Source organism: Bos indicus, chromosome 7 (assembly GCF_029378745.1).
Source record: "Bos indicus isolate NIAB-ARS_2022 breed Sahiwal x Tharparkar chromosome 7, NIAB-ARS_B.indTharparkar_mat_pri_1.0, whole genome shotgun sequence".
Taxonomy (NCBI): domain Eukaryota; kingdom Metazoa; phylum Chordata; class Mammalia; order Artiodactyla; family Bovidae; genus Bos; species Bos indicus.
Window position 1 is genome coordinate 68,662,917 of NC_091766.1, and position 23,885 is coordinate 68,686,801.

The 23,885-nt window shown below is 41.8% G+C and overlaps 1 protein-coding gene across 1 annotated transcript in view; it reads left to right on the plus strand.

Annotated features, from left to right (window-relative positions):
- The window catches only part of ITK (IL2 inducible T cell kinase), a 62,361-nt gene that overhangs the window by 10,175 nt on the left and 28,301 nt on the right, over positions 1–23,885 (plus strand). The window contains exons 2-6 of the mRNA XM_019965307.2: positions 8,729–8,833; positions 10,260–10,341; positions 12,639–12,767; positions 17,417–17,457; positions 21,412–21,563. Of these exons, the coding sequence (XP_019820866.1) occupies positions 8,729–8,833; positions 10,260–10,341; positions 12,639–12,767; positions 17,417–17,457; positions 21,412–21,563 (509 nt within the window). The remainder of the gene's footprint in view (positions 1–8,728; positions 8,834–10,259; positions 10,342–12,638; positions 12,768–17,416; positions 17,458–21,411; positions 21,564–23,885) is intronic.

Genomic DNA, 23,885 nt, shown 5'->3' on the forward strand with positions numbered 1-23,885 from the left:
TGTGGTCTCCAGTAGTGTGGTGTGTGGGATTAGGTGGTCCACGGCATATGGAATCTTCCTGGACCAAGGATTGAACCCATGTCCCCTACGCTGGGAGGCAGATTCTTATCCACTGTGCCACCAGGGAAGTCCTACAATGATACTTTATGTATACATATGTAAATACAAATAAACTTTCTTTCCTCCCCCCCCACTTCTTATACAATGGTAGCATATTCTACCTGGACTTCCCTGGTGGCTCAGATGATAAAGAATTTGCCTGCAATGCAGGAGACCCAGATTTGATCCCTGGGTTGGGAAGATTCTCTGGAGAAGGGAATGGCTACCCAATTCAGTATTCTTGCCTGGAGAATTCCATGGACAGAGGAGCCTGGTGGGCTCTACATATGCCTCCTAGCTTTTCTTTTGGTTGATTAGCAATACTTCTTAAAGATCAATCTATACTATATGCAAGGGGCTTCTTTGTTCTTTTTTTCCCTTTGATTGCATAATATTTTTCTGTACAGATAAAAAAATCATCTTGATGGACTTTTAGTCCCTTTCCATTTGTTTTGTCATTACAAACAGTGAGGAATGAATAACCTCATAGGTATCTCACTCTCAACATGTATAAGTATGTCTACATAGGGGTTCTTAACCAGGGGCGATTTTGCCCATCATTGGCAATGTCTGGATAAAGTTTTGGTTGTCATACCTGGGGAAGGAAGTGCCACTGCTGGCTTTGGTGAGTGGAGCTAGGGATGCTAAGTATCCTACAAGACACAGAACAAACTCACAGAAAGAATAATCCAGCCCAAAATGTTATTAAATGATAATGCCAAGATTGAGTAGCCCTGGTCTATAGAAAACATTTATAAAAATGGGATTGCTGTGTCAAAAGATATTTGCATCTCTTATTTTGCTGAACATAACCAAATTAATCTCCAAGGAAGTTGTACTAGTCAACATTCTTCAGGGTCATGTGTGAAATGCTTGTTTTCTCAAAAACCTCACCAACAGTGTTATCATATATTTTGATCTTTGCAAGTCTTAAAAATGGTGTCTCAGTAAAATTTATTTGTACTTACATTACTGTAGTGAATGAGCATCTTTTCATATATTTAAGAGTAATTTATATCCCTTTTACCCATCTTTCTATAATTTTTTAGTGTCTTCCATAATAATTTGGAGGAGCTCTTTATTAGCTAAAACCTTTGGGCAGACTAGTTTTCACTTTCCTTTTCATTGTCAAGAAATTGTTATCCACTTGCCAATCATTCTAGATAACGTATTCAAATCATTTCTGTTAAGAGTTTGTCATAGGGTCCACAAATATTACTTTCTGCTGCACATTTAGTCTTACCTTCTGTTCCCTCCATCAACCAAGTAACAAATGTTAATTGAATATCACCTTTATAGATTTCCTAAAATCTAATGACATTGTTATCCATCTATATGCTTTTGTTACTAACTCTCCAGTGCTTGAAAAAGATATAGAAATATATTCGTTAAAGCTCTTTAAAAAGCTGACATACCCTATTCTGGAAAGAAAGAAGGCTTTGAAAGAGCATTCAAAGACCAGAGGTGCTGACAAACAAAATGTGCAGGACATCTTCAGGATCTACTCTGTACCACTAAGTTCTTGCTCTTAATTTCTACATTAAGTCCTTTTCTCTCTATCCACTTGTTTCAGGAAATTTAAACAAACCTGGTTTTTAAGGCTAACATCACTGCTATCATTGCTGAGAAGAATGAGGTTTAGGATTATTCTTGAATTATTCTAGAATTCTAGAATTCTCAAAGACAGATATCCCATATAAAAGCACACAGAGCTGCCTTATTAATTTATGAAGAAAGTGGCTATCACTCAAGAAGAACATGAGAGGAAATTTCATGATCTTGAACCTCTATAGATACAAATGAGCATGTGGCAGGTGCTGCCTGGATGCCGCTGACTGTTAATGGGGGCGTGAAGAGCTTCATCATTTTGCACACCCAGCATGTGATATGTATCTCTTGGCCTTCTCCTATAGTCATCTGCCAAAACTGTATTACAGTGTAGTGTTTGTAAAATCTGTGACTGCTTTAAAATAGTACTTTTATTTTCCTGCTTAATAAATTTATACACTCACTGCAAAAACTTGAAATATAGTAATATATAACTTATACTGCAAAAATCTGCCATGATGTCATCCACAAAGGAGAACCAGGATAGCAGCATTCTTACCTGTACTATTTTTTTGATTATTGGACATATTATTATATATTTTATTATCTCTTTTCCTAAAAATGAGATGCTGCTTCCATCTATTGCTCTAAACCAGCTTTTTACATTTTAATATATATATATATTCCCTTCTGTATAGACTAACTTTACTCTTTGTTGATGGCTACAGACTGGTCACAAGATAGACGAACCATGACTAACGTGACCATTTGTCTATTGTAGATATTTAGGTTTCTCTAGACTTTTCAGTGTGATAAATAATGCCACGAGGAACATCCTTTTTCCTGTGTCTTTATGTATCTTGAATAAATGTTTCCTTAGGATAGATCCTATAAGGCAAATGTATTCCTTTATTTTAGATAACTGCTTTAAAATACAATAAAAGAAATACATGTTTATGGTAAAACAGCGAAACTGTATAGAAGGACAAGAGGTGAAAAGAAAGGCTCTCTTTCTACTTTCTACTCTCAAACCCCAGAACCCCTCCCAGGAGTATCTGCTTTTAATAGTTTCTTGTGAGAAAATGCATTCATAATTTTAATAGAGGGTCTCAAAATGCATCTGGAAACTGTACGAGAGTGTAGTCCTGTTTCCTTTTTTTTTCTTTTTCTTCTTCTTTTTTTTAAATGGGGGGAGTGGGGGATGGGTAGGTAAAATCCTTTTATTTTCAGGTAGTCAGGGTGCTACTGCTAACCAGATGGAAGACTGTAAGGGAAGCTTGAGAATTTTCCCCACAGCAAAACCAGCCTCATCATAAACCACAGTGTGAAAAGCCGAGTTGAGGAAAGCCACGACTAAAAGGTCTTGTGGAAAAAAGGAAAGACAAGAGGGCAGGTGTGGGATGGATCATAGTTTCCTTTAAGTCAGTCCAGAAGCCTCAAAATCTGCTACCTAGCTCCAGACCCTCCCAGAACTTTGAAGGTTAGTGGGAGTAAAGAGGTAGGTCCAAGGGAAGATAAACTGGGCGAGAAGAACCAGCAGCAGCTAGTTATAAATTACACTGGTATTCTAGAAGATGCTGCTGTATACCTGAGTTGCAATTGTCAGCATCTCCGTGACTACCCGAGAACTAAATGATTAACAAGACCTAAGAGAACTAAGCCCAGAGAACTGAGACAACTTGCCCAATATTACTTGTTCTTACAGGGATTCAAACCATGACTTTTCCAAGTTCTGAATCTCTTCTTTTCTTTCCTGCAATGTGAGGGTTCCCTTTGTTGTAAAAGACCAAAAGCTGCATTGGGAGACTGGGAGTGAACGCATGGGTTACCTCCAGCGTGCTTTGCAGAGATGAAACTAGAATCCAGGAAAGCCCCTAAAACCAATCTTAGAACTGATAGCCTGCATTCTGGTTGGGGTAGGGGACAGCAACCCCCAAGTTTCACCTCACATGACATAAGTTTCCATTTCAATTGCATCATTGTGCCATTTCAGATAGAGGCAATGGTTGTACCACACCCCAGAAGAAGCAATGAGTGAAAATTTAAAGTGCCTGATTAACATCATCATCAGAAAGACTTCCTCATTTCAAAGTGTGTTAGTCGCTCAGTCTTGTCCAACTTTTTGTGACCCCATGGACTCTTGCGCGCCAGGCTCTTCTGTCCATAGAATTCTCCAGGCAAGAATACTGGAGTGGATTGCTATTTCCTTCTCCGAGGTCATTTCAAGGAAGTTCTAATAAAGGTAGCATGTGGCTTCTTTTACAGTGTGATCCAAGAAAGTCTTAACCATCCCTCCCCTTTGAAAAACAGTTGGTTCCTTTTGAACAACACTTTCTCAGATGATGCCTGAAATATGATTGTCAAAATCTCCCTCTGGGCTTAAGTCTCTAATATCTGTCCTAATCCAAATTTCTGTGAAACAAGCCACGTCTTAAACTATCAGGAAGTTAAAGATTAGGTGAATGACTATCTGGGGAAGGTTTTGACAGCCCAGGGAAAGGGTAAGAAGAGAACTAATGTCATCACATTTGCTAACACGTGAGCAAATGGGACACAGTGGGGAGGACCAAGCAACAGGCCCCTTTTAAAGTTTTGTCCCGATTTTACAAATAATTGGCAAACAAATAACTCCAGAATGTCAAAATCACCAGGATCATCAGTTAAATATTAATGTCATTCTCCCAAATGGTGGTTCCCATTATATATTTGCCTGAAAGAAAATCCCCAAAGAAAAGGTGAACACATAGCGAGAAGAGGGTGAAATCTTGTTCTATGGGCACCATTTGGGGAAGGAAAGGATAGAAAGTAACACTTTAGTGGTTGATTTATCTTTTGAATGTAGGCTTACGTAGTTCTTTCAAATCCTCTAGTTTAACCCAATGATTCAAGGACTGTTATTATTACCACTTAAAAAAAAAAAGAAAGGCAACCAAAAAATTGAGACACTTGCCTGAGGGTTGCACAGATAATCTGGCAGAAAGGGTCTGCCTGATGTGAAAGTTCTGTTTCTGTCCCACTCAGCCTCATCAGAGGAGAAAGTTGAAGTTCTGCTGTTTTCAGAAGGGTAGAGATATCCTTTCATGGATAATAGATACATAGCTTCTTACTGATGTATCTGCTGGACTAGCTGAGCAGCTAAGGAGCCAATATTACACCAGCAAAGAGGGAGTTCTGTGCTCCCACTTTGAAACCCAACATAAGCACTACACAACCAAACAGGGCAGAAACAAATCTGCTGGGTCACAGCTTGGAGGAATCAACCACACAACTGATTGTTCAGCATTAGGTTCAGGGAATAAAAGTCTCCTACATTAAATCAGGGCAGGTACAACGCCATGAAGCAGTCATTAAGCACTCAGGTTCTTCAGTCATAGAATTGAGTTTGTATGCTCACTTATAAAAAGACTTGGCCCCTCTGAACCTCAATGTCCTCACCTAAAAAATGGGGAAATAATATTTCATAGGATCATGACCAAATAAGATGCCCTTTGAGTGCCTGAAGTATAGGAAATGCTCCCAAAATCTTTTGTTTTTCCTCCCTCTCTTTGAAAGAAAGTCACAATCCAAAATTCCATTTCATATATTAATATAAAAAAGAAAGGAGATATCAAAGACATTTGCACCAGCTCGACTTTGTACAACTATGTGGGCATCAAGCATCTTCTTGGATAGTGTTTGATACATGTCAGATGTCTGGGGTGAAACTCTGGAATAGGAGGACAACTTTGAATGTGGCCAGGAAAAGAGACAAGGTCAAGTGAAGTTCTGTGATCTTTCAACCAGAGGGGTGCCTGTTTTACTTGGTGTCTCTCTTTCTCTGGTGGCTTTTGTGTGGTTTCCTTGGAAGGTTTTAGGCTGGCATTTTTCAGAAATAGCACAGTTGTTTCAGATGATTACAGGCCATCACCATTTCCCAGAGATGAAGTCGTGTTTAGCTTGCTGACTGGCTGTCCCCTGTGCCCGGCTCAGGGAAGGCACAGATTACCCTGCTGTTTACAACTTAACAGATCTGAAGAGGCCTCAGGAATTGGAGAGACTGACCAAGCAGGAGAGACTGTGAGGGGGGAGCCTGATCATTCCTTTGAGAATGAGACTGAGCTTTGATGATGGAACATGACATCCATTTCAACAGAAGGCTCACCTGACAGTCTCTAAATATCTATGTTGGAACTCAAACATTAAGAAGTCAAAGGAGATCATCTGAGTTTGGAGAAATCTTCCTTGGAAATCTTGAAGCCACACTGCCCAATAAGGTAGCTTCCAGGCATGTGTGGCAACTGATCGCTTGTTGTGTGGAGAAGCCAAATTGAAATGTCTTGTGAAATATATGATTTCAAAGACTTAGTCCTTAAATGTAATAGGTCTCAATTTTTTATGTCAATGATGTGTAGAAATGATAATACTTAGAAACACGGGGTTAAACAAAGTACTGTGTTCTTAAAATTAATTATACTTTTTCTTTTTGCTATTTTTAGAGTGGCTAATAGAAAATTTTAAGTTCCCTATGTAGCTCTCACTATGTTTCTGTGGGTTAATGCTGCTTTAGAACTTCACATAGAATTTGGATCCCAATTTATCACTTCAGTTACTATTTATGTCTACTTGATGCCTTGACTATGATGATCCCAGGCTATTAACAACTCAAACTTATCCAGAAGGTTTCTACCCCAGGGCTTTTTGCTCTTGCTGTTTATTCTACTTTGTGCTCAGTCTCCTATATCTTCTCACATCTGGCCCCTTTTTCGATTTTCTGGTCTCTTTTCAAATGCCCTCTTTCCGGTAAGGCCTGTGTGACTACCAACTGATCATATCAACCTATCCTATTCTCCATAGAGCACTTTATATTGTCTACCTTTCTGACTAGAGCTCCATGAGAAAGTCTACTCTTTTCGTCTCTCTGCTTCCTGCACTAAGAATAGCCCTGGTTCAGAGCTGGCAAGAAATATTCCTGAATAGCTAAATGCACGAGCCTTAAGTCTGACTGAGACTATTTAAGCTGGGTTCCAACATGGCGCCCTTTGTTCATATCATCCTAATTGTGCACCTGTTGTGGACTAGCCACTGTGACAGACTTGAGGGACACTGTAACTGATGTCTTGGTCTCTGCCCTCAGAAATGCAGGACTCGGTAGGTTCCAGGGAGCAAAATGTCTGTAGACAGAGTTGTCATGTTACGGCCACGAGCCTTCTGTTGCATTTCGCTATGTACACTACTAAGGAAATAACCCAAAAGGGGTTAAAAACCAAGATAACCTCAAAGCTCAGACTCCCTGTTTACCACCTGTAGCTGCAGATGGTTGTTGAAAAGGCAGCTTTCTTGTGCTCTTCTGCTTTTGAAAACAGATTAACCATTCTGAAGACTATAATTATGGGCAGGATCAGGACATGTATTTAGCTGTGGAAGACTCTAAAGTTTGGGAGTTTGAGAAGATAGCTTGGCTCCAAAGGGCATATGTTTTAAGAGGTTTTTAAGGGAAGACTGATCTCTTAATACATCCTGAGATTACTAAAGCACGTTGAAGACCACTATGTAGAGGAGATGTCATTTTTGTTTATTTATATTCCATAAGTATCTGTGGGAAAGACATATACATTCCAAATGGTTAACCTTGGCTACCTCAGAGCTGTGGAGAAGGGTAGAATGCTAAGATACTAGAAATAATTTTATCACATGCCTCCATATTGCTTTATTTGTTACAATGAACATGGGTAGATTTTCTACTTTCAAAACTAAAGTTTCCAGAAAGAAAAATTTTTAGAAAGAAATTCCATAAAACTTCCCTGTATTTGATAGGGGGTACTTCTCACACCTTGACTTTTTTCATCTCAGTTCTGGGTCTCAGCTACTAAAGCAAAGGCCAGTCACCAAGCTTGGTACCAAAAAGTGGTAAGTAAAGTCTGAGCTCATTTCTGGAGAATCTAATGGTATCTTAGTTCCCCAAATACCCAGCAAGTGCCCTCATATATCACTGCTCTTTTGCCATAGTTAGGACTTCTTTAGCCTCTTTCCCTGGGAGGGTATCCTTTATTGAGAGCATCCATCATAAGCCAGGTAATTAGTTTACCTGTTCCTATTTTAGTCTGCAATCATTACTTCTAGGGTAGGTATAATTATCTTCACTTCTCAGATGTGGAAACTGAAGTTCAGGAAAGTTTGATGTATGTCCCAAGGTCACAGAGATGGTTGGAGGCAGAGCCTAACTTTGTCCCTAGCCCTTTCCAATCTTGTGCCCAATTAACCACCATTTGTGCTACCTCTTAAGCTATAATGAAGTGTTTTGCAACTTGTTCCATAACTGAACTAAACTCTATTCTCAACAGAAGCCTAATTCCAGGCACCTGTGAAGGGCTCCTGCTCTCCAGGAGCTTTCCCCTGACTAGCCTTCCATGGAGCCTGCTGGTCTACCAATCTAACATCTCCTGGGATCCAAGGACAAGGACCTTTAGAAATCGGTAACATGTAACATCGTTACAAGCCACAAAGACCATTATATGAATTAGTTATCAAGGAATACCTCCAGTAAGCTTCCAAGGAGATGAAACCTGGGGCCAGTATAACTGGATGAGATAGTAACAGAGCAGAGTCAGGAATATCCTACAGGGGTGCCATTGTGGGACCGTGGATAACCAAGGGACACAGAGAAGGCAGATGTAGAAAAGAAAGGTGCCACTAAAAGTATTTGTCACCAAGCAGGTAAGGCCTGAGCTCACTTGCTATGCTAGTAAGGCCAGGGATAGGCACAAAACAGAAAAAACTGGCACGTGTGGGGTCTGCACTACCCATTCTAGCCAAAAGTTCTGCAAATGCTGCTATTTGTCACAAGTTCACTGAGATATAAGACCCAGCAGCTCAATGAACGGAGGTCCGTCACTTCGTCAAGAAGATAATTCAAATAACATGTTCTCCCAGGAGTCTGCTTCAGAGTGTCCTTCTAAGGCACCAAGGGCCAAGAAGGAGCTTCTGGATATTTGCAGGGTTGGTTTACGATGGATCTTATCTAGTAATGGATTTCTAGAAGCCACCTGGACAAAAATATTGTCTTCCTTCTTCCTCAAATGGAATATGTTTTTCCTCCCCACAGAAAAAGCGCACTTTGAAGGGCTCCATCGAACTCTCCCGAATCAAATGTGTCGAGATTGTGAAAAGTGACATTATCATCCCATGTCACTATAAATATCCATTTCAGGTAAGTCCATCAGGCCAGGGGTCTAGTTCTTCATTCCTTGGATGGTGGTTGAAATGCTCAGTCACTGAATGAGAAGGTGGCACAGAGATGACTTAGACCACGCCCAGAAGAAATCTGCTGTGTTCTTTCAATGACACATTCATTCAACAAAGATTAATTACAAAATTTTGAAAAAGTTGTCATCCCTCATTTCCCTTTCCCTCATGTCTTCCCTACCTCAAAGAAAGTCCTAATTACTCTATTCCTAGGGGAAGGAAAAAAAATAATCAAGAGCCCCAAGCCTAACATTCTGTAAGCACAGTTTACTTAGAATTTCGGACAATAGATTACACTCCTTGGTTATAAATTGATTGGAAGTTATAGAATAAAAAGACTCAGATTTTATAATCTGAGAATTATCTGGAGTTGTGCTGTCCAATACAGTAGCCACTAGCCACATGTGAATGCTTACATTTAAATGTAAATTAATTCAAATTGCACAACATTAATCAGCTCTGAGTCACACTAAACCACAGTGAATGAGTAAACATTTCACATCTTCAATAGCCACGGGCTAGTGGCTAATTTATTGGACAGCCAAGATTTTAAATTTCCATCACTGCAGAAAGTTCTATTGAGCAGAGCTGATGGAGAGTATCTTTAGTCTTTAGGTCATGACATTGTCTAAATCTTGTTACCACTCTTGATATTTATGGTTCTGAAAGAGTGGGTATCTTCTTACGCATCCTGGGGTTACCATTCATGTTTGTCAATCTGAGGAGTTAATATTTCATTTTCAATATGGCATAGGAACAAACTTTTTTCCTACTAGAAAAGTGACCTCCACAAGTTGGAATTTTTAGTACTGAAAGTAAAAGGAGTAACACGTATTTTTCCAATCATTGAAACTCCAATTACTAATGCATGCATGAAAAAACCACCTGGTGAAATCCAAAGATCTGTTATATAGTTAATAGTACTGCACCAATGTCAATTTCCTGGTTTTAAAGACGTATTTTGTTATGAAGATACTGTCATTGAAGAAATGTGGGTGAAAAGTATATAGGAACTCTGTACTATCTTTGGAAATTCCTGAATCACTTATTTCAAAATAAGTTAAAAAAGAAATCTAAGTTATATATTTATCATCTAATATCTTACTCTTTCATATGCCAGAATTTCTTAATCATTGAAAAATTAATGTGAGAAATACGCTGCCTAGTTAAGTGGGGAACTCTTTTCTCCAGCTGTTTTAATGTAGTGATGGTTTATCTGCACAGCATTCAAACATCTAGATAAAAAGGGCACTAGTCCCCAGATCACCCAGATGTTTGGCTTTTTGACAACAGCCTGAGACCCCACTCTCAGCCCAGTAACCCAGAGGGGCCTCTGTCAGTCATCCACCTCCGACTTCACTGCTCACCCTGAACTCTCTGTGCATCTCCAGGTTGTTCACGACAACTACCTCCTGTATGTGTTTGCTCCAGACCGGGAGAGCCGGCAGCGCTGGGTGCTGGCCCTCAAAGAAGGTAACTGACCTCCTGTGCGACTGAATCTCTGAGACCTCTAGATCCTCAAGAATGCTTGAGTTCTATGATCAAATAAAGAGCAGCTGATGGTCAAATATTTCTTCCTTTTGGTGTTGGTGGGGACTCCAAAAGTTTCAACTTGGGCAATAACCAGCACAGTGCAGGATCAGGCAAATCCTGCTAGGCACCTGTTTTTGTAAGGCTCTTAGATAAGGATGTTTTTAATATTTTTTAGCGGTTCTATTTTAAAGGGTTATGTAAGTACCTCCACAATGTATCCGTTGTGTCTCCTGGTAAGCAAAACCAAACTATTTACTATTAGGCCCTTTAAGAAAATGTCTACTGACTCCTTGTGTTGAATGAAGAAAAAGAGCATAGGCCCTCAAGCTAGAGGACCTGGGCTTGAATCCCGGCTCTGCCACTCACTAGCCATGTGTGTTCAAGCAACTCAACTGCTCTGTGCTTCAGTTTCCCCATCTATTTTTAACAAGGAGAGGAGGAGGGAATAATAATAATAGTATCTCCTTCCCTGTATTATGCAAAGTAAAATAAGTCAGACAGAGAAAGGAAAATCCTGTATGTTCTCATTTGCATGAGTAATCTAAAACATAAAACAAATGAATATCACAAAACAGAAACAGACTCACAGACACAGAGAGCAAACTAGCAGTTTCCAGAGGAGAGAGGGGTGGGAGGAGGGGCAAAATAGACCAAGGGGATGAAAAGGTACAAAATATCAGTCATAAAATAAGTCACAGGAATGTAATGTACAGCACAAGGAATACAGTCACTATTTTATAATAAGTTTGTATGTATGTAATCTGTACATACATGAGTCTGTACGATTCATAAAAATATTGAATCACTGTGTTGTGTATCTGAAACTAATATTGTAAGTCAGCTATGCTTTAATAAATATTTTTTTTAAAAAGTACCTGCCTCCAGAGCTGCTAAGAGTAAGTCTCTTGGAACTGACCAGGTCCATAGTCAGCATCCAACAAATATCAACTGGTCTTAAAGGTTTTCGGATCATTGTAAGTGTACTTCTTAGGGCTCACCTTCTCAACAGCATAATCAGAACCAGCACAATATTTACATACATGAGATGTGGAACCAGGCTGCTAAGGAAAAAGCTCTAGCTCTGCCAATAATTAGTGTGACCTTGGACAAATTCCTTGACTTTTCAGTATCTCCATTTCCTTACTTGACTAGCAACAGATAGTCATAGGGTTATTGTGAGAATTAAAAGAGTTTGTTGTTGTTGTCCAGTTGCTAAATTGTCTCCAACTCTTTGCAATCCCATGAACTGCACCTCGCCAGCTTCCTCTGTCCTCCACTATCTCCTGGAGTTTGCTCAAATTCATGTCCATTGAGTCAGTGATGCTAGGACATGGCAGACACTTGGAATCATACCCAAAGAGAGCATTTAGTCTGTATTACTATCACTGTCATTTAGCCTGAAGGCCCAGCTTTGCAGGAAAAATAGATTCAAATATTAATCTAAGCAGCTACAGAGACTGATGGTAGGCAAGCCATCTGAAATCATGGGACCCAAGATGCCCTTATCTGAAAAATGAGAATAAATATACAAGTCTTATCTTCTTTCAAGATTGTTGTGAGTCTCAAATGGAAAGTGACAGATAAACTGAGAAGTCCTCTCAAGTTTAACATTCACAGGCACAGAACAAACACTAACATACAAAGTAATCAAAAGGGCCCCAACTACTCTCACTGGCCGCTCTCCCTCAGTGAAGGGATTTTACTCACAGGATGTTAGAGCTGAAACAGGCATTTGAGATAACCTGTCAGTTTTTTATACTTTTTTTTCCCACCAGGAAAGCCTCTCTTCTCCTGTACCAAAATTTGACTTTACAGCCACAAATCTAGAAAGGATAAAAGCAAAGTTGCTATGGGTAGAGATGGGAGAGATGGAGTGATGAGAATCACACCCACTCAGTCTTCCCTGAGTTCCCTAAGGCATTTTCGTGGGGCCCAGAGACCCCATCTAACAATCCCATGGCACAGTGGGAACTGGGAATCAAATGAGGATTTTGCTCAACCCAAAGACACACAACTAACCAAAGGCACAGCTGGATAAGAATCCAGATCTGCTGATGCCTAAATTCAATATACATGCTTCTATGTGCCCAGGAAAAAAGGCCATTTTTTTCTGGCTACTCTAGGTAATACTCATGCAAGTTCACACAGCAGGGTCCAATCTCAAGGAATTGTAAAGTTGGTGGCTCTTGAGTGACTGACCTGGAAATAACTCTTCCGCTGGTGCCAACTCCTTTCAGAAACCAGGAATAACAACAGTTTGGTGCCCAAGTATCACCCTAATTTCTGGTTGGATGGGAGATGGCGGTGCTGTGCTCAGATGGAGAAGCTTGCAGTGGGCTGTGCCCAGTACGATCCCACCAAAAATGGTAAGTGATTATGAATTCCCTTTCTTCTTTGTATAATGACTGACCGCTTTGCTAGTAAGAAGTAAAGGTTCTTTGCTTCCCATCACCAGGGGTGTCCAGGATTGAATGCAAAATTGCACATTTTCAAAACTTACAGAAGATAGTCATCTGCCTTTAACACCAGTCTGTTGGTGTTTTTTCATCTCCAATGTGTGTGTATGTGTGTGTGTGCACTCAGACATGTCCAACTCTTCACAACCCCAAGAACTATAGCCCATCAGGCTCCTCTGTCCATGGGAATTTTCAGGCAAGAATACTGGAAGGGGTTGCCATTTCCTTTTCCAGGGGATCTTCCTGACCCAGGGATCAAACCTGTGTCTCCTACTAACCTGCATTGGCAGGCAGATATTTTATCACTGAGCCACTGGGGAAGCCTACATCTTGAGGCTGATGTCTTTATAACTCCTTGTTACTCAAAGTGTGGTTCTTAGACCAGCGGCATCATCAGCACCTGGAAGCTGGTTAGAGTGCAAATCTAGGGCCCTTCGTAGGTCTGTTGGATCAGAATTTGTATTTTAACAATATCTGGATGCACGATTAAGTTTGAGAAGCATTGCTATACCCTCAAGTTAGGAAATTTGAAAGGCATAGTCTATTAAATCTGAAGTTGTAGAGACAGACTTATAGATATATAGAGATACACAATATTATCTATTAGCGTGGCATCGTATCACACGTGTTTATAACACAAGTTGAATTCTACACACTTGGAGGGATAAGAAAGTAAAACCAAAAATCTGCTTATTTTACAATGTGGTTTCTTCCCACCTCTACTTATTTGCCCTTGAACTCCACAGTCTCAGAGAGAAAGAGGCCTCAGCCTAAATGCAAAGTGGAAACAAAAGATGCTGTTCTTTGGCCTTTGAAGTCAAAGACCTAGGTCCTAGGGATTGGCGTTTGAATCATTTTTAATTTATGTATTGAATTTGGAAGGGGCGCATCCCAGATAGCTCAGTGGTAAAGAATCTGCTTGCCAATGCAGGAGATGCGGGTTCAGTCCCTGGGTCGGGAAGATCCCATGAAGATGGGAATAGCAACCCACTCCAGTATTCCTGCCTAGAAGATCCCACGGATAGAGGAGCCTGGCGGGTCACAAAGAGCTGGACATGACTGAGTGACTAAGCATGCATGCACGATGACTTTGGGCCCAGAATCCCTGATGAAGGGCAACTCCACTCTGATGCACACTTACATACAAAACACTCCCACTTATCACCACCATCTAGGGTAGATGGTGTGATGTAGAAGAAAGAGGAGGCTTGAGCACTCCAGTACCCTCGAGGTTACACAGTGAGGAAGCGTGCTGCAGAGACATGGTTGACTAGGAACGACGGATCATATGGATTGTTTTCTTCCATCGCCCTTTCCTCTCAGCCTCTCTTACCCTACTTAACTTTTCTCATCTGTCAGTTTCTTTTTTGCACTAAAACCCAGTACCTCAGATTGACAGCCCAAGGCGGATGTGCTAAATGTAACACGTGGCTGGGTTTTCTGCGGCTTCCTGAGTTGTAGCCCCTCTTAGTGCCACTTTAAAAACCACTACTTCTCACCCTCCACCTTGGGAGAGAAAGTTCAGAGTTACCAGTCCCTTGGCCCAGAAAAGCATTTGCCTAGTTTTAGAAGTCAATGATTCCCTACATTAGCTCTATGGACCATACAAAAGCCAATATCTAATGAAAAAGAAATAGGTTTTATGTGGGTGGAATCAACCACAAGGACAGGATGGCATGGGCTTGCCAGTGACTGAAAGCTCTTTCCAAAGTCAAAGTTGTCTCCAAATTCCTGCCAGAACCTTGCTGTAGGCCCTTGGATGGGTCACTTGGCTAACAAGGACCGTGATGTCCTCATCACTAAAATGGAATGGGAAATTTTAGGGGTCTTAAGGTGAAATATTCTCTAAACCCCTTTCCAATTCTGAAATCCTTTGAATCTGTTTCCATTTTGCAATTTTCTCCATGCGTGTAGTGGCTATTCCTAGGGACACAGTATTCCCCTCCACTGCGTGGTACACACACGATAGAGGTGCACGGAACATCGGAATGGCTCACCAGGACAGGGTTGGTCATGCTGAGCTCCTCCCCAAATGAAGCCAGGGTCTAACCGCTGCACAGTCACTCTGCTGATGGTCCTGCTTTTGCAGGACCTCCTGCCATCTCCTCATCTGAGTCTGTTCTTATTCTCCCTTCTTCTGGTTTGGTTTAAGTAATCTCATGCACCATAGTTTTGACAGACTTAAGAGCAGTTTTCAAAAAGCAAGGCTTGTAGAATTCCCAGTGTTGGGCACAAATACAATGAGGGTCTAAGAGGACAGGGCTTTGGGATGAAAGAAAAAAAAAAAAAACATCTGGTGTGAGTTCCAGCCCCTCAGTATCCTTGCTCTGTGACTTCATATTTGTTACTTAACTTTCTGAGTCTCTTAGCCAGTTTTCTCATCTGTAAAGTGGGAATGATGATAATAAATAGTTACTTTCTGGAGTTGTTGGGAGGTTCAGTGGGGTTGGAAAAAGTTCTTAGCACAGCTGCTGGCACTTCGTGGGCTCTCTGTAAATGGTAACCGTGTCTGCTAGTCATTCTTTTTGTGGAAAGAAGAATCTGAAGCTGAGATAGTATGCGTGTGTCTGACTGGGAAGTAACAGAGGTCACTGCATTTAAAATAGGCTCTGTTATATCAAACCTCAGGCTTCCCAGGTGGCTCAGTGGGTAAAGAATCTGCCTGCAATGAAAGAGATGAAAGAGATGCAGGTTTGATTGCTGGGTCAGGAAAATCCCCTGGAGGAGGGAATGGCTACTCAGTCCAGTATTCTTCTGGAGAATCCCATGGACAGAGGGGCCTGGCGGGCTATAGTCCATGGGGTCACAACAGAGTAAGACATGATCGAAGTGACTTAGCAAATATTCGACCAACAGCAGCACCCACGTATGCAGCCAGAACTAACCCCACATACAAGTTTTACCACATACAAACTTCACACAGAGGGGAAGGAAGAAAGGTAAGAGCAAGGCCAGAGGAAGAAGAGATCAGGCACCGAACACTCAGGGCTGGAAAGTGCCCAAGACCACCCAGCTTGTATGTGGTGGAGTTGAGGTTAAGGTAACTGGCTCTTGGCACCAAGTTGAGTGCTGTAATGGAACCATGTTTCCCACTATGTATGTATGTTTCCTTTGTCTAAGTTAATTGCACACCTAATACCCCAGTCTGCCCTTGATTATGGAGAAGGCAATGGCAACCCACTCCAGTACTCTTGCCTGGTGAATCCCATGGATGGAGGAACCTGGTAGGCTGCAGTCCACGGGGTCGCTAAGGGTTGGACACGACTGGGCGATTTCACTTTCACTTTTCACTTTCATGCATTGGAGAAGGAAATGGCAACCCACTCCAGTGTTCTTGCCTGGAGAATCCCAGGGACGGGGGAGCCTGGTGGGCTGCCGTCTATGGGGTCGCACAGAGTCGGACACAACTGAAGCAACTTAGCAGCAGCAGCAGCAGCAGCCCTTGATTAAGGTGTCAGCACAGGGTCTGGGCTCCAGTGTCAATGTATGAATCTCTTCTCACCACATCCCAGACACAGCTGCCCAGTTCCAAGTCAACCCCCTGCAGAGATACAGTGCTCACCACCTGTTGATGCCACCCACCCCCTGCTTTTCTGTAAGTGTTCAAGAAGTCTTTGAACCGAGCAGAAGCCTAGGCACTGCATCCCCGTACCACACAGACACACAGCTTCAGTCCACTGATTCCACACTGGGCCTTTTTAGTGCCTTAAACCAGGAGTTCCTAACCTCTGAGATCTAATGCCTGATGATCTGAGGTGGAGCTGATGTAATAATAATAGAAATACAATGCAAAATAAATATAATGCACTTGAATCATCTGCAAGCCACCCCTTCCCCCACCCCACCCCCTGGATTCCTGGAAAAATTGTCTTCCACGAAACGAATCTCTGGTGCCAAAAAGGCTGGGGACTTCTGCCTTAAAGGAGAAATCCTAAAAGACACAGATGAAGAGATAAAGGAAAGAGAGAGGGAAAGGGAGAGAAAGAAAAAAGGAGAAAGGAGGAAAGAAGGAAGAGACTGCAGAGAAAGCGAGACATGGAGACACAAAGACATAAACACAGAGAGGTGTTGGGGTGTTGTCTGGAGGAATCGGCAAGAACAAATACTCAGAGCCTTAAGATAACAGCCTTCTCACAAAGCAACACGATGACCTCTCACCTCATCCACCCTCTCTCCAAGCCCACAGGGGCATCAGGAAGCCAGTGAGTCACGGTCCCCCTGAGTTACCAATTCCAGGTCCTGGTTCAGCAGGTGGAAGTGCCTTTGTGGAGGCTCCATGCCTCTGGGGAAGGACATACACTGAGACCCGGGGAACCCCTCTGCACTAGGCTTTTCCTGGGGTACAGGAAGAGGGGCTTCTGGAAGTCTCTGGTGTCTCCTGGAAAACTAAATCAGGAACACGCAGGCTGAAAGAGATAAAACCCAGGCCCTGTGTCTCATCCTTTCCTCCTGCTGTTCTCTTTGGGGTCTCTTTTCTCTGAAAAGCCCCCAGCCGTTCATCTCCAGCTGGGCACATTCGGTTTCATGCTCATTTTCTTTTTCTGTTTTTCTTGTTTCAGCTTCAAAGAAGCCTCTTCCTCCTACTCCTGAAGACAATAGGGTGAGTGAAAGCACAGGTCTGGGCGCGGGGAGGCGGGGGCCCAGGGCACCTCGAGCTGCTGCTCTGGTGTCGTCCCGCTTGGGTTTCCCATCTGCTCAGGTTTCTCAACCGTGACCTCGTTGTGATGCAGCTGAACTCAACACTGTGGGTTTCCTGGGCCCAGCTTGTCTCCTGGGTGGGTCCAAGTAAAATGACCACTCAGCTGCCAAAATCTTCACTCCACCGCCTTCACTCAACAAACACTTCTCGGTATCATACTGTGCATCCAAGTACCTTGACTAGGCTGGGGCCTAATAACAGCTCACAGCCACATAAAATGATGTATTTACTCCACCCTTTGACAGACAAGCATTTTGGAAGCATACACCTGAGAACACCTCAAATTCTTCAAAGCAGGTCCACACTTTTACTAGTTATTTCAAAACTCACCCTCTGTTCTGGCCACTTCAGAGGGTTATAGTTTTATTCTCATGTGAAAGCTTGGGAAAGCAAGTCCCACGAGAAGTTATCCCAAGGCCATTCGGTAACTTAGTAGTCAAGTTAGTAGGCTAGAGGGTTCCTGGTGTGGTGGTCTTTAACTCGAGTGGTCGTTCCCAAAAGTGTGGTCCCTGGACCAGCAGCATCAGCATCACTGGGGAGCTGGTTAGAAATGCAGATTCTCAGAACTCCTTCCCCCCCACCCCAAACCTCATCACCCCATCAGACCTTTGACACGCAAAACTTTAGGGAAAGGGACCAGTAATCTGCACTTTAATAAACCTCAAGGTGATTCTAAGGCATGCTGGAGTTTGAGAAACACTGGTCTAATATACTGACTTGCAAGATTTAAGTGATATCAAGTCAATTCTCGGGAAGCTATTTAGTCAAAAAGACAAAACAAAACAAACCAAAAAATAGGAGAAAAAGCAATCTTAGCCCTCACTTTATGGTAATACCAATAACAATATCCACATTTGAGTAACTGGTCTTTATTCTAGAATATACTGATTCTACTCCCTCATGCTTCTTCCTGAAGGGTGAGCCCTGCTTTTTTTCCAGCCAATATGGTAACATTTCAAACACTGGCAGCTTCCCCATAAGAGAAGTTTTACATCGCTCAAAACTGGGATGACTTTTAGATTTGTTGTCAGCCCTCTCTCACACAACAAGAAAGAAGTGTATTTAAATTGCAGCAGAAAATGGGCTCTTTTCCATTTTACTTCATTCATCTCCTAAAGACCATTTCACCATCACCCTTGAAAATATGGTTTGGAATCCCACTGCCCTGGCTTGTGGGTGGTTCCAATAGTCCCACCTAAACCCACATCTCTGCACCTTAGGCTGGCTTGCTCCTTCTGGTTTTTCACTATTAGTGAAGGTGAAAGTCAGAAAATAGGGCCTATCCACCGCCCCTTGGACACCACCACTTGGCTTCTCAGACTTCTTGGAGGAGCAGCTTTAGGACACCAACCACAGGGCTATTGGAATCACGGTTGCAGTTTCAATCACACATCTAAATCCACAGCAACATTTATCTTGAATTACTTGAAATCACTTCTCCCATCACCTTCATGTTCTGTTCTAGACTAAGTGATGGCATCTTGAGTTGGCATCTATAGAGGCTATACTTTTAATCTGATCTGAGCAACAGGCCTGATGCTTAGTGTGAGAGAGACTATGGACTGGGGACAGTTCTCGAGGGTGGAGGGTGGCTATTATTGGTCAGGATAGAAACCATCCATGATCAGAGTAGAGAACTCCAGGCCTCTCTAGCCTGTGGGTGCAAATGAGGTTATGTTTCACTCTTGGTCTCCCCACGTACACAAGAACTCAGCCCTTCTTCGAGGCCCATCCCCATCAACCCAGAAGGACTTCCTGAGGGGCCACCCAGGCACATGTCTGCCTATGCCCTGGCTTCCTTGTTAAGTCACACTACCCGTGCCACTCCCACCTGGGAGGGCCCAGTCTCAGCTGGGTGGAGCTCTCCCCAGCTGGGGTCAGGAGCTCTCAGAAGTCAGGACCATTCTGAGACCAGCAGTGGAGTGGCCAGGAGACAGGACCATTCTCCCATTCCATGACTCACCTCATCTCCTGGGCTCCCAAATAGCCCTTCTGGAGCCCAGAGTCTCAGTTTCTCCAAATGCCATCCCTTCATTTTCTCAGTATAATCTCATGGTTCTCAATCCTATCAGACCCAGTACTCCCTTTTTCTGACAAATATTTTATAAAGCCCCCTTTATTATAACAAAAAGAAAGTAAATAGGTAATACCACTTATGTAAACACATACTTTCTAAAAGAACCAATAAATGTTCTAACCATAATGTTTAAAAAAGAAAATGAAATAACTTATACAAACCCATACATATTTCTATATATAAATATTGGGCATGACTATACTGGACAACATAATAAAACACACCTGTATTTGAATCCTGTTAAATTTGGCAGCTCAAATGCAACTGTTCTAGTAATGTAGTATCAGTGACTCAAAGACAGTACTACCATCTGTGATACACTTTCCAAAAGAGCAAACAACTCTTGGTCAAGTTCTGAACTAAACAAAGTGTAATCCACCCTCCACGTAAAGGGTGGCTGCCTCCTAGGAAACTAAGTGCTTTATATAAGGTGGAGGTAGGATCTAGGTCAGAGTGTTATTGTACATTATTACTGCAAGCGGCCTTCTCTGGAATATCGAACAGGACGTTCAAAAGTTGTGGGATGCTGCATGTGGGATGCTGCAGGGTGTTTTGCATCCTTGACCCTCTCCCATTCAATGCTAGTAGCCACCTCAACCTTTGCGACATTCAAAACACCGCCACAGATGTCCAAAGTACTCCCTATGGAAAGGTTTCACATTGTTTGAGAAACCTGCTCTGATCTTTGTCTTAAAAATAATTAATCAACCAGTTGGATCTATAATGAGATGAATACCTTACTATATTTTTCCTTTATCCTCCTGCCCTTGAACACAATTCCTTCCTCCATTAGCTGTTAGGATGACAGCCTCAAGCTCAACAACTCTTATCTGTAGTACTCAGTATATCATCTCACAAGCTCCACAAATAATCTAGGCTTCAAATCCAAACTGTATCAGTATGACAAAAATTTTTTAATCCCCGATATTTTTATGCCACCAAATACTTCAGTGCACTCAGAGAACTTCTGATTTCCCATCACTGACTCTCACTCTAGCCAGTGATCTCAGTCTCTTCCCACATTTGCTATCTCACAAAGCCTGCTAACCTCTAGCAGGTGTGCCCACCCTGAACACTTGTGACTCCTTTACATGAGGACCTCTTCAGTCTTTAATATCTCATCCTAAGAAAGATACTGAAAAACAGTGATACAAGCAAGAGAGCCCACCAGAGGAACAAGAGATCCCATGGGATATAGTAGAGAAAGCAAAAGAATAATTCAATTGCTAAACTTGTCCCATCTGGGCCTCAGTTTCCCTATTCTAAAAAAAAGAGTGGACTAAATGATCTCTCAGAGGCATTCCAGCTCCAACAGTCTGTAATTCTATGGATCTGGACAAACCCAAAAATAAAACTAGGAAAGCAGGAACTAAATGATATAGTGTTGACTTCATCACCTTTGCCAAGAATGTGATGCTTCTAGCAGAGAGTCTGTGAATTATGACATGGCTTAAGTAGAGAAACAAGCAGATTTCTGTGACGAGCATGGCTGCCTGGAGCTCACTGAGAGTCCGAGTTTACCACTTGGAATGGGAGAGGCAGCGAATTCCAGGTATTGCGTGTCTTTGTGTCCTATTCCGTATCGTGAGCCTGACAATGAGAAACCCAACTAGAGGAAGGTGAATGGACTCAGTGAGTATCCCCAGTGGATCTGAGGAACCGGTGTCTGACTGGCATAGGTCCAAGAGCAAGTTACAGCTCAGGGACTTGCTGACCTTGTTCCCCAGGTTACCTCCTTTCTCACATCTTTGCTTGATTTTGTCGTCTCGCTCCTCCAGCGGTCACTTCGGGAACTTGAAGAAACTGTGGTCATTGCCCTGTATGACTACCAAACGAATGATCCACAGGAACTCATGCTACAGCGCAATGAGGAGTACTACCTGCTCGACAGCTCTGAGATTCACTGGTGGAGGGTTCAGGACAGGAACGGGTAAGGCGCCTGGGTGGCTGCTGTCCCAGCTTTCAAGGGGAGGTGGGAACAAAGACAGTCCTGCCTCTCTCAGAGCGACCATGGCACTGAGTTAGGAGAGGAGAGCAGAGACAGAGGAGGAGAAGGAAGAAGTTGCTGAAAAGGGTCTTCCCCTTCTCAGAAGAGCCTGGGAGGCAGTCACTCACCATACTTACTCCCTGGACCTTATCAAGCCCTCCCAACCTCCAAACTCATCTAAAAATCTTCTGGGTTTTTCCACTGATATCCACAGTTTGGGAGAACAGCAACTTGTTCCACAAAGCACCATTGTTTTTGAGTGCTTAAATGAGGCTGAAGGTGTATATGCCATTGTGAGGGTCTTATTGTTGGTGGAAGCAAAAGGCATGTACAGATGGTGCAGACTGGTGGTTACATTAAGAATAATCAGGGAAAAAATACTAAAGATTTAGTTAAGCCAAGAGCTGTGAACTAGCCATCCATATGATTCACAGAGAAAATAAAGTTGTACAAATACAATTTACCCTCAATGGGACTTTTGAATGAAAAAAAATCTTATGACCCCTTATCTGAACTGAACTATAAGAAATTACTGTTACTGACCTTTAGAATGCTCTGGGATGTATATGAGTTTCATACCAGTGGTTAGTTTAAAGTTATCAGATTTACACTGCTTAATAAGGCTGTATATTTTCCTTTAAAGATCAGAGATATTTACCTATGTCCCAGAATATTCTCCAGAAGATGATTTCAATAACTGCATAAATCCAACATAAAAATGTACCATAATTTAGCAAATTTCCTTCTTGGGTGCTTAGGCTGTTTCTAATAATTTGAAAATATTAACAATGCTACAATAAACATCTTTATATATTAAGGGTTTAAACATTTTCAAAGTATAAGATTATTATTAATTTTAACATAGTTTTTAAAAGATAATGAAAACACTCCATTAGTGCAATATCTGGATAGCCAATGTCGATGTTTTATATTACAAAAACTAACAACGAGAGAAATATACATAAAAAGAAGCCACCCTCCATTTGTCTGCACATCAGTTCTAAAAGTATTCATTGTTAAGTTACTTGTGCATCCTAGGCAAAAGAGTTATACATATAGAAATGCATCCTAATTTTCATTTGCATTAAGGTGATTCATTTTGATCTTCACCTTGCTTTTAACTTTTAATGATATATCTTAAAGATATTTTCATATCAGTGCATACAAATCTACCTTATTTTTTAGGTAAACATATAGTTCTAGAATGTATGATTGTATTATAAATATTTAAATAATATTTTATAGTGGGACATTTAGTTTCCAGGTTGCTTTCTTTGTTGTTTCACACAAGGCTGCAATGAAGATCTTGCATTGTGCATGCTCATGTAACTTAGAAATCTTTTGAAATACATATACTTTTGAAAACATATTTTTTCTTTGAGAAAAAATACATAACTCACATTTCTAACTATGGAACTGGTGAGTCAGACTATGTGACATCTTAATTTTAGAAGATAAATCCCTCAAAAAACTTGCCAAATTTTACATTCCCCACCAACAGGGTATTGGAGTGCCAACACCGAAGTGAAAGTGTTAGTTGCTCAATTGTGTCCAACTCTTTGTGACCCCATGGACTGTAGCCCACCAGGCTTCTCTGTCCATAGAATTCTTGAGGCAAGAATACTGGATGGGGTAGCCATTGCCTTCTCCAGGGGATCTTCTGGATCCAGGGATCAAACCTGGGTCTCCTGCATTGCAGGCGGATTCTTTTCCATCTAAACCACCAGCGAAGCCCAACATTGGGTATCATTAAACTTTAAAAAGAGGGGCCAACCTGATGAGTAGAAAAAGCAGTACAAACATTTTTAGGGTAAAGACTTTACTTTTTACATATATCATAACTTACATTCTCAAGGCACCTTCTCTTTAAGTACCCTTATCAATTCCATTGCAAGGGAAGTAAAGGAGGGTTAGATCAAAAACTGTGGTCTCAGAGGCAGTGTCACTTGCTTGCTGAGAACAGACCCAAAAGCCCCCTCACCTGGAACCTCCCTGTCTAGTTAACTTGGGGAAACAAACAAGACCAGTCACATCACCTTTTCTTTGCCTATTATGGGGAGGCTCATTTCAGAAACAGGTTCAAGATTGCCTGGCTCCACAAACACCAGAGGAACTTACTAAGAAATTCATCCCTTCAACCAACTGACATTTCTTTAGTACACCTTATGTGCCAGGAAATTTCTTCTCCTAGGTTTCACTTCCCCAAATGACAGTTTACACTTTGTTCAATGGCCCGCAGAAAGGCTCAGCTCTGTACTTCAAAGG